General features: G+C 35.4%; 2 protein-coding genes across 3 annotated transcripts; one reads left to right on the top strand and one right to left on the bottom strand.

Annotated features, from left to right (window-relative positions):
• The first annotated feature begins 3,730 nt into the window (after positions 1 to 3,730).
• Positions 3,731 to 10,053, top strand: LOC120117404 (probable copper-transporting ATPase HMA5). Of its 2 annotated transcripts, XM_039137689.1 has the most exons (7): positions 3,731 to 3,822; positions 4,976 to 5,290; positions 6,737 to 8,137; positions 8,243 to 8,497; positions 8,645 to 8,767; positions 8,875 to 9,354; positions 9,443 to 10,053. In XM_039137689.1, exons 2-7 carry the CDS (start codon positions 5,009 to 5,011, stop codon positions 9,857 to 9,859), a joined length of 2,958 nt encoding a protein of 985 aa, XP_038993620.1. In that variant the 5' UTR covers positions 3,731 to 3,822; positions 4,976 to 5,008; the 3' UTR covers positions 9,860 to 10,053. The 2 variants fall into 2 exon arrangements, with proteins under 2 accessions (XP_038993620.1, XP_038993619.1); XM_039137688.1 differs by lacking the exon at positions 3,731 to 3,822 and having other exon boundaries at positions 4,918 to 5,290.
• Positions 10,054 to 12,175: 2,122 nt separating this feature from the next.
• Positions 12,176 to 15,534, bottom strand: LOC120117463 (FT-interacting protein 3). The gene is made up of 2 exons (XM_039137743.1): positions 15,502 to 15,534; positions 12,176 to 15,368 (listed from the first exon to the last, which is right to left on the bottom strand). Exon 2 carries the CDS (start codon positions 15,295 to 15,297, stop codon positions 12,277 to 12,279), a length of 3,021 nt encoding a protein of 1,006 aa, XP_038993674.1. The 5' UTR covers positions 15,298 to 15,368; positions 15,502 to 15,534; the 3' UTR covers positions 12,176 to 12,276.
• Positions 15,535 to 15,747: the final 213 nt, after the last annotated feature.

Here is a 15,747-nt window from a genome sequence, read left to right as displayed (position 1 = left end):
TGAAATAAAACCTTTTCAGGTCAGCCCGTTTTCATCGTAAACTCAAGTTGAAAAGAGTAGTGACATGTTTGATATAGAATTTATTTCTTTTTAATATATATATATATATATATATGATTTTTACATATTTTATTAATCTATTTAATATTTTTTTAAATTATTTATTGCTTTCAATAAAATTTTAACAATTTTCTACTTTATTTATTGTTTTAATTATTTAAAAATTCTACTTTATTTAAAATTTTAAATATTTCTATACTTTTCATTATTTACTTTCTTAAAATTAAATAAATCATCAAAATTTAAAAGAAAATTATTCAAAACCCTCTATCCCATCATCGTTAACACGTTAATTGTCGGATCAACAAAGAAACAACCATATCAGCACAATAATAATTGATATAAAAGTTATGGGTCAAAGAGTTGATCTCATAAAGTTAACTACTTCAATAAATTAATCAGATGTAAAACAATAAATAAATAAATAATATATATATATATATATATATATATATATATTAAATATTCTTATACTGTAAGCCTGATTTCATTTACTTCAGTAAATGGTTTGCTTTGTTAATACTCTGGTATTCATAAAATACATAAATAATCCCTTGACTATAGAATATCATTTTATTAAGTCCTTTGACTATTAAAATTTATAAAATGTTCCCTCGACTACATGGATTTGCCTTGTTGAGTCCCTTAACTATTAAAAGTTATAAAATGATCATCTGACTTTTCATTATATTCCAAACTCATTCTTTCTCTTTAAAAAAATTAATGGCAATCTGAGTTGGACGTTAACCTGCTGACTAAGATATGATAAAATATGATTTCCTAATCTCTAATGATTATCATATTTCAGTCAACATGTTAATGTCCTGCTCAGACGATCATTAAATTTTTAATGAAAAAGGACAAGTTTGGAACATAATGAATAGTTGAGTGATCATTTTGTAACTTTAATAGTCAAAGGACTCAACAAAGCAACTCCCTATAGTCGTAGGACCAATTTATAACTTTTAATAGTTAGGAGAATCAATAAAATAGTATAATAGAGTCGGAGGACCAATTTATAACTTTTAATAGTTAGGAGAATCAACAAAGTAGTATAATATAGTCGGAGGACCATTTGTGTACTTTACCATTAATAAAATATTATTCAAATTATTTAAAAACAAGATTTTTGAGATTATATAAAATATAACTGTATGATTGAGATATTTAATTACTTTGTTTTGGTAATGTTAATGTCTTTTTCAGTTCCTGAATATAAAATAAATGGTAAAAGAAAACTGGTAAATACGATAAAATGAAATAATTGTCTATTGTTGTGCTGACTCGAACTGACCTCAGTGAAAACGTAAACTACACTGGCGCAACGACAAAGGATTTAGTTTTCACGTCCTCAAAATTTTATTAACTCTCAGGTCATTCTCGCGTTGTCACGATAAATTGTTTTATCCAAAAATTTGTTATGTTTATTGATTTATTATATTAACTGTCTAATAGTTTCAAACATAATTATTATATTCGATTAATACAAAACCAAACTACTTCAGTAATTGAATGAATGATTATTATTCTTAGAGATCTCAAGTTCGAGCACCGAAAATTACAAGGATGATTAAGTTTTCATTGTCAAATACTTGAGAATCTCTAAAACATATATTATTTTGTAATCACACTAAATTAATAAAAAAAATATTATATTTAATTAACATTCATAAATCTATAATTCATAAAAAACTTCAATGGTAAAAAATAAAAATATATTCGCTTTTATAATCAATTAATTAAGAAAAATACGTAATCACTTTGTACTAATAAAAAAAATCTATAAATCTACAATCATATAATATTTTAAATATATATACAATCATACGAGAATTACAATTATATTTAATTATTGTATTTATATATCAATCAATTAATAAATATTAGTGTATTTATAAGATATATTATACTCTTAAAGAGAATATAAAAAATTATTCTTAAAAATAATATTAATAAAAGAGGTAATAACGAACTTTATTATGTATCATAAAATGAATATAGAAATACTAAAAAATATATTGATATATAAGGTCTAAATTAACAAACTATATGATGGATTTTTTATACAAATTTCAGCTTATTAAGTTTAATCTTTATTTGCAAGCAGTTTTTGGAGAATTTCACAACTTCCGTCCTAGACGTTTTTGAGGTCTGATGCATAGACGCCACATGGATCAAATTACTCCACTAATTTGATAATGAAGCTATTTCTTTTTCAAGAAAATGTGTTCCTTAACCAAACTTAGATCATAGTGTAAATAAACATAATGATTGATGAGCTATTTGTGAACCATTTGTATAACATTCATTTATTAAGTTATATAAATGAACAAACATGAATAAAGATGTATTTAATTTATTTATGTTCGTGAACAAACTCGTTTATTGGCTCTAAGATAGTTTATCAACTCGTTTTTATGCTTGTTTATTTTTTGTATTTTAAATATTGATGAATATAGGGACTAAATTGAATATAAGGTGAATTTTAGAGTTCAAACTGTGAAGTCTAATGAACTTAATGACTAGTGATGTGATTCAACCATTTTTCTTTAGACAACTCTGTCCAATTTTAAATTAATTGTTAGGAGGAGCTTCCGAAATAGAAAATCAGCACATTTGTTGTGCTCTCTAGATCAAAGTCATGACTGCTCCACGGAGAGACCTCCGTGTCGATAAGAAGCATATTTTGCCGCAACTTTCGAGCCATGTCATTTTATGATATTCTTTCAACTAAGGGGAAAATTATTATACTTCCTCTACAGGTCACGTTAGACAAATAAACCCTATACCTAACACCAACATTAAAGGTCAATATTTAAGTCACTACATGAGATTGAAAAGGATGATCGTCTCCTTTTTCTTTTACTTCATCGATTATTTTCCCTTTTTAAACTCCATGAACCAAATGATCTTAAATGTTTGTAATTCTACCACGAACAACCGATTGTGGTTATTCGTCCAAATCAAAAGAGGTAAATTGTCAAAAGCTAAGATAACCACTTTATTTCCATAAATAATGATAATTTATTTAATGAATCATTCTAGGTAGAATGATAAATATATATTTAATGATTGTTATATTTTTAAATAGTATTTTTAAGTATTTTTTTGTTTTTTTTTTGATAAATTTGAGGTGAATATAAGGTAATATTTGTTTTAAGACTTTCAGCACTTTAGCAACGAATGCTCATACTTCTGCATACGCAGTGCTTGAATCAGAAACTTCAAAAAATAATAACAAATCTCTTAACCATTAAAGTCGCTTGATTTATACCAAGAGATTTGATTTTTAAATTACCTTTCTCACTACTCAGATTAACCAAGACAAGTAACCCAACCAAATCAGTTGGGGTATGCTAGTGGTGGTATAAGAGCAAATCAGGCTCCAATAGTTTGGGACAATATTCTATGTCTCAAACCAAAACAAAAAAACCTCAGCAGTTTTGACCTGGAAAAGGACATTGTTGACAAAAGGGAATCTTAAATGAAGAATCAATTTTGTTTTTATATTGAATTCAGCAAACTCAAAATTAAACTACACAAGTTGATAACTCAAAGTCATTGCTTGGAAGGGAAGATAAGCATATGATTAAAATAATACCTGCGTATGTAACCACGTTTCCACCCATTTTTTTTATATTTCATTTGTACATTATATATACGTCTTGCAGAAGAAGAAAACCTCGGACTGTTCTCTGGATTCAATCTCATTATCTTTCACGTAAAGTCTTTATTTTCTGTTAACCATTTTGTAGAAAATTCTATGCATTCATAGCATAAACTAGGGATTTAATTGTTGTTGTGGTCGTGTTTTGCTTCATATTATATTTATCACGATCGCATATATAACTGATATTATTACCATCATCACATATATTCGTAGAATAGCATAAGAGTGATCTCTGAATTCAAATCTTATTATCTTTCACGTAAAGTCTATTCCCCATTTGTAGAAAACTATAGGCATTCGTAGCATAAACCTAGGAGTTGTTTGTCATTTCAGATCACGTATATCCATAGCATAAACACGTTGGTGTATTGCATGTTACATATTTAGGTAAACTACACATTTAGTACATCAACTATTATTTTTGTTCCATTTTAGTCATCAAATTATTTTTTGTTTTGAAATCATACCTAACATTATGTTTTGGTTTCATTTTGGTCACTCACCGTTAAAAATTAAGGGTAAACTACATGTTTAGTACCCCGACCATCACTTTTGTTCCATTTTGGTCACCCAACTATTTTTTATTTCAAAATCATACTTAACATTATGTTTTGGTTTTTGGTCACCCACTGTTAAAATATTAACGGTGATGCTAACGTGCTTCATAAGGTAATGCCATATCATCGTTGAAAAAAATAAAAAAAATTATCATGTTAATATTTTTGTTGCTTTTTAACGGCAGGTGACCAAAATGAAACAAAAATGTAACATTCTATATGCTTTTGAAACAAAAAAATAGTTGAGTAACCAAAATGGAACAAATGTAATAATTGATGTACTAAACATGTACTTTACCTACAGATTAACGGTGAAACTGATGTATCTACATACGATAATATTATGTCATCATTGATTTTTTAGAAAAATTTCACGTCAGTAATTCTATTAATCTTTTAACGATGGGTGACCAAAATGAAACCAAAACATAACATTAATTATGATTTTGAAAAAGAATAATAGTGGAATGACCAAACTAAAATAACAAAAATAGTTAGGATACTAACATGTAGTTTACCCTAAACAGTTCTTAATGTTTTATAATCCAAAAGCTAAAGAAACATGGAATCCAAGAAATCAAACAAGTAACTTTAAAGGGAAAGAAGAATGCTTTTCTCCTTTTCTCCTTTTCCTTGAAAATACCAAATATAATTCACTGAATCAAACTTCCAAACCCTGTTTCTATTACAGTAAAATTTAAGGAGCTGCAAGAGGTAGAAGATGGCGAGCAAGTTGTTAGCATTGGCATGCATAGGGAAGGAGAGTTATGGAGATTTGTCGCCAAGGCCTCATTATCCATCGATGCCTAAGTACCCGAAAGGGATATCGGCACAAGTGCAGGGGTCAGAGGCCAGGGCAATCTTTTCTGTCATCGGAATGACATGTTCCGCCTGCGCCGGATCCGTCGAGAAGGCTGTCAAGAGGCTTCCGGGAATCAAGGAAGCCGTCGTCGATGTTTTGAACAACAAGGCACAAGTTCTCTTCTACCCAAGTTTTGTTAATGTAAGTTTTGTCTGATTTTCTTGTTATTTCCGGTTTTCAGTTGGGTTCTTTGTTTCTCGTTTGTTGGGATATTGTTTTCTGTTTTTTCCCCCATAAAGTTTGTCGTCTTTATCATTTCTTTTCTTCCCAATTACTTTGTCGCTTTGCTTGTGGAGGATGAAGAAACACGTCAAGCTCACACTATTAAACCTTTATTTTTTGACTTCCATTAATGCTTTACCAACAAAACTGCAGCTCCTGGACTAATTACTCAACCTACATCAATGGGGCAACGTAGTCCTCGGATGTAGGATCTCAGGTTAGGGGTGAATTTTTAAAATTTTATGAGGGAGCTAACTTATAAAATTGACAAAATAGATTATCAATTGAAAATATCTGAACTATATGCTAATTTGAAATTTCCATTAGGCGAATGTCCCACCGGTCCCCTCGGTCCCCGATGGTTTTGGACCATGAGATTGAGACCTGAGCTGGTGTGTTAATCAAACAAACCCCAACTGTGTCCTCTCAACACAGTTTTTTTGTCTCATATTGTCTTTGAAAGATTAAAGTGCTTATCTTTGCTTAATTTTGTTTTCCATAACTTATGTTTGAAGAGATAAATGGAGTTTAAGATATCTGAAAATACAAAAAGCATAAACTCCATTATTATGAATGAGTATTCACCTGCTTAGGTTATGGTTTTATGACCATTAGTTAACTGAAACGACCAAACACCTTTCTAGTACTTGATTTTAACAAGAGTACTCGTATGTATGTCAAGAATTGTGTTTTATCTTGTTCCTTTGATATGGCTTAGGGGAAAAACAGCCTTCAACTGGTATAATTAAGACTGAAAATTAAGTAGAAACAAGTTGGAACTCTAAAAAAGCCTCTAATTTCTTTCTATTCATTCAAGAAAATAGTAAGATTAATAGTGTTTACTGTAAAGCTTACAACTTATTTACAGCACCTAAAACCAGATATGCTCTGTTGCTCCGGCTCCACATAATGAACAAGGATATGGGATATGTGTTCATTTCATAATAATCTTATGACTGGCTGAGAACTGAGAAGAGAAGAAAACATTAGAAAAAGAAGAAGAGGGGTTGGGTTTGAAGGTACAAGATACATAAGTGCCATCTCGGAGCAAAAACGAATTAGACCAAGAGCTTTAAACAATTAATCGTTGTCCATGCAGCAAGGGAAATAGTCATGTGAAATTATATATGATAGGCAAGTTTTGTAACAGGTTGTGCATTATTACTGCTGCAAAAGAGCTTACTTGATTACTGTGTGTGAAAAGTTGTATATTTCATTGTTCTTGCAATTTCATGAAGGTGCAGTCTGACTCATAACTTAATAGATGCATGCTGGCTTAATTCTGTTTTGCTTTCTTTTATTTCCTATTTGTTGTTCTTTGTGCACTTGTGTTATGCAAGCTTTTGAAATTGTAAACATTTATAGGAGGAGAGCATTCGGGAGGCCATTGAAGATGTTGGATTTCAAGCTGCATTGATTGAAGATGAGACAAATGAGAAATCCATTCAAGTATGCCGAATACAGATTAATGGAATGACGTGCACGTCTTGCTCCTCCACTGTTGAAAACGTTTTGCAGGCAATTCCTGGTGTGCAAAAGGTCCGAGTTGCTTTAGCAACTGAAGAAGCAGAAATTCATCATGATCCAAAAATTGTGACCTACAATCAACTTATGGAAGCAATAGAGGACACTGGATTCGGGGCCATACTTGTTAGCACGGGAGAAGACATGAGCAAGATTAATCTTCGTGTTGACGGTGTAAGGACTGATAATTCAATGAGAATGCTTGAAAATTCCATTCAAGCACTTCCAGGAGTTCAAGTTGTAGAAATATCACCTGAGCTCAAAAAGATTTCAGTCTCATACAAACCGGATATGACAGGACCGAGAAACTTTATCAGAGTGATAGATTCAACCGGGAGTAGCAAGCGTTTCAAGGCAACTATATTTCCCGAAAACGAAGGAGGTGGAAGGGAGTCTTATAGAAAGGAGGAAATCAAGCAGTACTTCAGATCCTTCCTGTGGAGCTTGATTTTCACTACTCCTGTATTTTTAACTTCCATGGTGTTCATGTATATCCCAGGAATTAAGCATGGTTTGGATACCAAAGTAGTCAACATGCTAACTATAGGTGAGATTATAAGGTGGGTGCTAGCAACTCCTGTGCAGTTCATAATAGGGCGGCGGTTCTATACCGGATCCTACAAAGCATTGCTCCATGGCTCTGCCAATATGGATGTTTTAATTGCATTGGGGACTAATGCAGCCTACTTTTATTCTGTATACACTGTGATAAGAGCTGCTACCTCTCCAGATTTTGAGGGTACCGATTTCTTCGAGACAAGCGCAATGCTTATATCATTTATTTTACTTGGTAAGTATCTGGAGGTTCTGGCCAAGGGAAAGACATCTGCGGCCATTGCGAAGCTTATGAACCTTGCACCTGAGACGGCAATATTGTTGACTTTGGATGAGGATGGAAATGTGATAGGTGAAGAAGAAATCGACAGTCGATTGATACAAAAGAATGATATTATCAAAGTTATACCCGGTGCAAAAGTAGCTTCAGATGGTTTTGTTTTGTGGGGGCAAAGCCACATAAATGAAAGCATGATAACAGGAGAGGCACGACCAGTGGCAAAGAGGAAGGGTGATATGGTTATTGGAGGCACCGTCAATGAGAATGGAGTACTGCATATTAAGACAACAAAGGTTGGTTCAGAAAGTGCACTTGCGCAGATTGTTCGGCTTGTCGAGTCTGCTCAGATGGCCAAAGCTCCAGTGCAGAAGTTTGCTGACCGCATTTCCAAATATTTCGTTCCTCTGGTGAGGAAAAACTGTTGTTGCTTCATGTCTTTTTAGTGTTTTTCCCCCATAAAGTTGTTTCACATGTGCAACTCTTTGTGAGCTACTCACTGTTGTCTTTCACAGGTGATTATGCTTTCATTTTCGACAGGGCTTGCATGGTTTTTAGCAGGAAAGTTTCATGGCTACCCAGAATCATGGATACCACATTCTATGGATAGCTTTGAGCTCGCACTTCAGTTTGGAATCTCTGTCATGGTCATAGCCTGTCCATGTGCCCTTGGCCTTGCAACCCCAACTGCTGTTATGGTTGGTACCGGCGTTGGTGCATCTCAAGGCATATTAATTAAAGGAGGTCAAGCATTGGAAGGTGCACATAAGGTTAGCTGATGCTTTTCTTCTTTTACGTCGCCAATTTTCGTGAATTGGACTAATTTATTATTTGTCTTAAAAAAGAAAAAAAAAAGTTACTGCTTCAGGACCTGTTTTCTGCCTGGAAATCTTATGCTGCAATGCTTGATATTGCAGGTAAATTGCATTGTATTTGACAAGACAGGGACTCTCACAGTTGGAAAGCCAGTGGTTGTTAACACACGACTCTTGAGAAACGTGGTGCTACATGAATTCTACGAACTTGTTGCTGCAACTGAGGTAAACACTTTTTGTAGACCTACTCGAGTGGATCTCAATGAGATTCAAATGGATTGAATCAAACATTTTTTTCATTACAAACGCTGAAAATATGGTGAATTGGTTAGGTAAACAGTGAGCATCCGTTAGCCAAGGCCATCATCGAGTATGCCAAGAAGTTCCGAGAAGATGAAGAGAACCCTGCGTGGCCAGAGGCATGTGACTTCATCTCTATTACAGGTCATGGAGTGAAAGCCATTGTGAGGAACAGGGAAGTGATTGTGGGAAACAAGAGCTTGATGTTGGACTACAACATTTCTATTCCAGCTGATGCTGAAGACATGCTAACAGAGACGGAAGGGATGGCACAAACCGGCATTTTAGTGTCGATAGACGGGGAAGTGACTGGAGTCCTCGCCATATCCGATCCAGTGAAACCAGGTGCTCAGGAAGTTATTTCCATTCTCAAGTCTATGGATGTAAGAAGCATCATGGTGACTGGTGACAATATGGGAACTGCAAGTTCCATTGCTAGGCAAATTGGAATCGAAACTGTCATTGCAGAAGCCAAACCCGAACAAAAAGCCAATAAAGTTAAAGAATTACAGGTACATTTATACACACACACATATAATCATTGGTGGTTCATATAAAAGATTGATGGCATATCTGTACTTTCTTTCCCCTTGACCGCAGGCGGAAGGTTATGTTGTGGCAATGGTAGGGGATGGCATCAATGATTCACCGGCACTTGTGGCCGCTGATGTCGGTATGGCAATCGGCGCTGGCACAGATATTGCTATAGAGGCAGCTGACATTGTTCTGATGAAGAGCAACTTAGAGGATGTGATCACTGCCATACACCTTTCCAGGAAAACCTTTTCTCGTATCCGCCTCAACTATATATGGGCTTTGGGGTATAATATTCTTGGGATTCCGATAGCTGCTGGAGCTCTTTTTCCATCTACCGGATTTCGTTTGCCTCCATGGATTGCTGGAGCTGCCATGGCTGCCTCCTCTGTTAGTGTTGTTTGCTGCTCCCTCTTATTAAAGAATTACAAGAGACCCAAGAAGCTGGAAAACCTTGAGATAGGTGGAATAAAGATTGAATAACATATGATAAAAAGCTCTATATCCAGTGTTTTATGTGTGTAGTATGTATATACCAGTCACACACGCACACACACATATAGGTTTAGGGGTGTGCAATTTGTCAAGTAAATAATAAAGCTATTATGAATAGAGTGCTGCCAAATTCTGTACATATGTTGGGGTTTTTATGATTTTCAATGTATGCTTAGTTTAAAGTTAGGCCAAGGGATTGTATATTATTTGGCTACTTGCTAAATGGTTTTGAGTTCAATTAATATAAAAGTTTATGGAGTTTGAAAATCCTGTTATTTTCATATAATTATGGGTTTAATCATTTTTCTATTAAAAAAAGTTGGTTGTGCAATAACCAAGCGACTTCAGTAGTTATTGTTGTTATCTTTTGAAGTTTCGGGTTATAATGCCATGTAAATTAGAATATGAGCGTTTATAGTTAAAGGATTGAGAGCCTTTAAATTGATACTATTTTCTATTCACTTTAAATTTATAAAAAAAAATTACTTGTAAATTCAAAATTTTAATAATAGAAATAACTTGCTTTAGCATAAATTTAAGACATTAAAAATTGATCTGTTAATAAATTAATTAAGTATTTTATTTCGTCGCATAAAATTTAAAGGTATTGTTGATAATTAAATTAAATATTAAAATAATTCTTTTTAAGTAAAATAATAAATGCATAAATTTATATTTCAAAAAGTTTTACTGTTTTCCTTGGCTTTACTTCAAGGATAATTGATAAAATGAGTTTTAGGTGATGTTTGGTTCGCTGGAATCATTTGAAATTAGGGGGAATTGGAATCCAATTTCATCAAGAGAGGGAAAGTAAATTTCATCCATAACATGATGAAATTGAAATCCTTTGGAGGAGAGAATGTGAAATTTGACCATATTACCCTCATCAATCTTTTGGTATTTGGGTTGGATTTTTTTAAAAAAGTTTTGGGATCGGGTTGGATTTTAAAAAAAAATCGGATTCGGGTCGGGTTTTTTTAAGCGTGATATTCGGGTCGGGTCGAGTCGGGTGAAACTTTATTTTGGTCGGGTCGAGTCGGGACTCGGGTGGAGGTTTCCTTGTTCTCGGGTCGGGTCGGGTGGACCAAAAACCCGACCCATGACCATCCCTAATTGGGATGATTTTAACTTATGATGTTTATTAGTATGATTTTTATAAGTTATAAAACAAACTAAAATTAAGCAAAAAAAATAAGAAGGGTAATTCTGTCATTTTACATTACTGAAATCAAATTCATCTGACATGTGTGCGAACCAAACAGAATATGAAATTGAATTCCAATTTAATTTACTGCCAACCAAACAAGTTTCAGATTCAGATTCCAATTCCTACAGATTCTAATTCCTTCACAGATTTCAATTCCCTTAGAAACATTTCAGAGAACCAAACGTCACCTTAGAGTAAAGTGGGAATTTATAGTCCTTTCTTTTTCTTTATTTTGTTTTAATTAATAAATTAAATTATTAATTTGTTGTTGTTGTCATTTTTAGAGTGAAATTGCAATTTGAGACTTGAGTTACCTTACATATGCTTGGATTTGAACCCAAATATACTATATCTGAGTTAAAGTTGGATACGTAAACTAATTATGTAATATTCCGAATTCATTATATTGCACTCTCAGAAAAATTCAACTTCAAACAGCATAAAAGATTTAAAAAATATTATATCTTTAAAAATATCTCGAGAAACTATCAATTCTCTTGACTCGTTCACTTACTAAATTTTTAAGGTATTTTTGTCCTCTGAACATAGGAATTCCATGGTTTCCGAATCAGTTACAGTACATAAACAAAACCTTTGATAAATCCACGTAATCTACAATAATAAAATAAAAAAATCTAACAATCAGATTTATTTAGTATGTTGACCTACATGTAACTATAATTATTCTACGCCTGACATCATCAATTAAAGATGACCATGACCATTTTTTCTCCTTCTTTATCCCCATCTTCTCCTTTATGTATTTGTCTCTCTTATAGTGAAATATTGACCAACGATCGTTATCTCACCAAATACGATTTTTCGTCTAAAGGGTGAACCGTTAACGGCCAATAAGACACAATTGTACTCATCAACAAAAATATATATAGTATTTATACTTTTTCAGTTGAAAAATCATTTGCTACGGTATAAACTAGACCTTAAGAGAGCATAGAAATCAGACGTCTGAAGATTCATTGGACAAGTCAGCATATAAATAAATAGAGCATTGAAAAAGTTTGATTATTGAAACTACTCTTCATTTTATTCGAATACTGAGTCAGCATATAGAGAAAACACATTACTTATGGATCAAAATATCGGCAGAACACTTGGCAGATAATAACCATGATGCACCAGGAAAAACATAACGACTTGGAGAAACACTAGGAGGTTTTGATTGTCTTTAAACCATCCCTTACAACATGCTATCTGTCCTGGAAGGCAGCCGGCGGAAGAAGTTAATAGGCACTGGTGGCAATCGATAGCGAAATCTGGGGTGTCTCATCGCAAAGAACCCTGCCAAGGCTGCTATCACCTGAAATGGTGTCACGAACAACACGATGGCAGCTACGAGGCAGAATGTAATAAAGATGGCAGTAGCACGAGGGTCTCGCCAGCTTAGCAGTGCTTGAAACCGCTCGCCCTGTGTTGCAATATCACCAATCACAGTCTGAATTCTACCGGCCACACTCCTCAACCGATCATACCTCATTTTGACAAGCTCTGGACTCTTGCTTGTTGGAAAAGTATCGAATTCCTCGTCAAGCTCATCGGGGTGCACTGCTTCAGCTTGGCAAATCTTTGTGTTCATGTGAGGAGGATACCTTGGTCGATACCGGTAGTTCCACACCCCTATCATAAACATGTAAAGGAAAACTGTAGGCAATATCAGTTCGGGGAGGCAAACAAGCATTAGAAAGAGCACGTGAACCAAAACTGTTGTGATAGGATTCTTCCACATGCAGATATCTCCAAACCACTTCCCAACAGCAAACAATCCCGAGAAAACTGTCATTAGTCGGAAGAAATTTGCTTTGCTTTTACGCATACTCCAAAGGTGTGAGTCCACATCGGACATATACTCAATTACCTCCTTCCGAAGTGGAGGCTCTGCTCGACCTAACCGTGCTGCCACTATACTGACAGCTTGGTGGCGTAGCATGTCAAGCTGCATCACACTAAAGGGCCTTACATAGTGCATTTTGGGTAGTAGTGGTTTAGAATACTGGTAAAGCAGGTTTATAAAAGACGTACATGTAAACCGTATTGCTAAATGCAATTCCCCCATCTTCTTAACTCCAGTAGGATGAAGAACCAACAAAGGATAAGAATGCGTGTACACACGACCTGCTTCCAATGTGGAAATACGAATCCTAACTTTCCCGATCTTCAGGTCCTTGTTTCCATTTGAACCCTTTTCTCCAAGCTGGCTGCTGTCAAATACACCAACGGTGAGCACGGTAGCTGGATCAAATACTTCCCAAGTGTACTGTTCATTGTATTTTGGAGACACATTATCAACAAGTGTGCGTGTGCGGACCCATTTGTGACCATACTTCGCTACACAGTAGGTATCTGATGTTCCTCTTCCTTCTCGTGTTTTCATAGGATGAAGACCTACAGCATTTAAGATGCCAAGTTCCAACACGCCAATTGGTGGCCTCCAGATTTGCTTTGCTGTTGGTCGGAGATCACTACTGTAATGAGTAGACTCATCCAGCACATGATATCCTCCATCTAAACAAACACGAAGATGGATACGGCTAGAAAACTTCTCTTTCTTCAACTGGTCTACATCCACAGCAACTGGCTTTTCAAGGTTGAACCAGCGGGAATGAATCATTCGATCATCAGCACGCTTTTCTATGGAGTTCAATGGTATGATGGCTCTCCCAATGATCTCGTCTTTTCCAGGAGCCACACGATCCTCAACTGAAAGAACCAGATGATCTTCGAAGGGTTCAGCGGCAACAAACAGAAGATCTTCATTCCAGATTGCATTCAGAGTACGAGCCTGACACGGCTTTGTCTTCAGCACCTGGTGGCCTATTTGTGCCTTAACATACACATCAGGAAAACGGTTTTTCTCCAATGGAACCAGGTCTTGTGCCTCGACAATATTAACACGCACGTACCACAACCGTGGTGAATGGTAGACTTTTGATCGTAGCACTGTGAATGTAGCAGGTGTGCTATCAACCGGTGTAGCTGCATCAGAGTGCCAGGCATCAGAAAAAGCCTCATCTGCTTGAGTTCCAATCCAGACAGCAAGCATAAGCTCACCCTTTATCTTCTCTCCTTTCTTATCTTCAAGCCGGTACCACTGTGGAGCCAGAGGACTATCTGGCGGAACACGTAATGGAACTTCACTGATGTCGAACCTTACAATTCCAACAAAGTCATCTTTCATCAGATCCTTGTCCTTAATCACAACGTCTAGAACAGAAGCTTGCATTCGATCCCTTGAAAAGGCGAACACCTGGTTCCACTCAGGATTTTGCTTTTTCTCAAAGTGCTTTGTTATGCCTTTGTAGTTCCCAACCCTTACCTCCACGAACGGATCAAGACTCCCTGTAATGTCCATCGCAGGAAGTTCACGAGCCTTAACAACCCTCACATAGAGAAAATGCATACGCTCAACAAGATCATAAGTACTCGCAGTCTTGTCCCCATGGATAACACGTCCTCCCACAACTCTTCCCCCACCAAGAAAGGGACTGGTTTCTTTTAGTGCAAAATCAACAGGCTGTGCAGATGCTGCAGAGTACATTCGGACCAGCTTTGGAGGAGGTGGTTCTGGTTTCATCTCATCAGCAATATACTTGGGTACATGATGATGGTGAGCGGCAGGATCAGAAGAATGGTTATGATGATGATCATGTTGGTGTAGATTTGGATTGGGAAGATGATGGAAGGTGTGTCTCGATTCGACTTTCACGGCCGGGGTTTGAGCTGCTTGGGAATGCATATGAGTCACATGAGGTTCACTATTGGGCAAAGATTCAACAGCAGGTGAGGGGATGGAGGACTTTATAGATGGATCATCTGTAATATAAGCTTTCAAGCCAAGCTCTCCTCTAACACGTGAAAATATGCCACGCTTTTCCAAAGGGTAATGCAAGACAACAGCATCAGAGTAAGGAACAAATGAAGTACCGGTTAGACAAACCTTGCCGAGAAACGCTCTGGTGTTAGTACCTCTGATATTATTGTAGACATAGGCTTCAAGAGTCAAATAATGTAGGATGGAAGGATCCCTGATGTTGAAATAAAAGCTCTCGTTCCAAACAGGACTGAGATCCTTTTCCTTGATGGTGGTACGGAATTTCTGACCGTCGAAGTAGAGCTCGACGAAGGAACTGGATGAACCTTGCCCATCTTTAGGCAAAAGATTATGGGCACTGATCACATCAACCCCCAACTTAAGGTTGCTCATCTGATGTGTAAGAAAGTGAGCTTGTACAAGGAAATATTGAAGCGCAGAAAAAGATAGATAGCTAAAGGTACCTGCAGCGGCAATAAGAAAATATTATTATCATCATAGTCTATGAACATCTGAAGCAGAAAGTGAAAACATGGCAGGGAATATAGACAAAATCACAAGAAAAACTAATTGAAATTACTACTGGTTTAATGATACCTTAAGCAGCGATCTTGGAACCTTCACTTTTCAAGGGAACATGCAATAGCAAACAGAAATTGATCACAACAAGCAAGGCAACCTGAGATACATGTAAATGCGACAGTTCTTATCATCAAACAAATGAGAAACCAATCAGATGCAAATGAAACAAATGTTCATAGAAAACATTACTCATTTAATGGAATTTTAGCTTACAATTTTTGTCTGCAAAAATAAATGGAGACTTGGAAAAAGATGACTTTG

The sequence above is a fragment of the Hibiscus syriacus genome, unplaced genomic scaffold (assembly GCF_006381635.1).
Source record: "Hibiscus syriacus cultivar Baekdansim isolate YM2019G1 unplaced genomic scaffold, ASM638163v2 tig00110319_pilon, whole genome shotgun sequence".
NCBI classification, from domain to species: Eukaryota; Viridiplantae; Streptophyta; class Magnoliopsida; order Malvales; family Malvaceae; genus Hibiscus; species Hibiscus syriacus.
The sequence above is the reverse complement of the archived record's forward strand: the minus strand, read 5'-3'. Positions and strand labels throughout refer to the sequence as shown.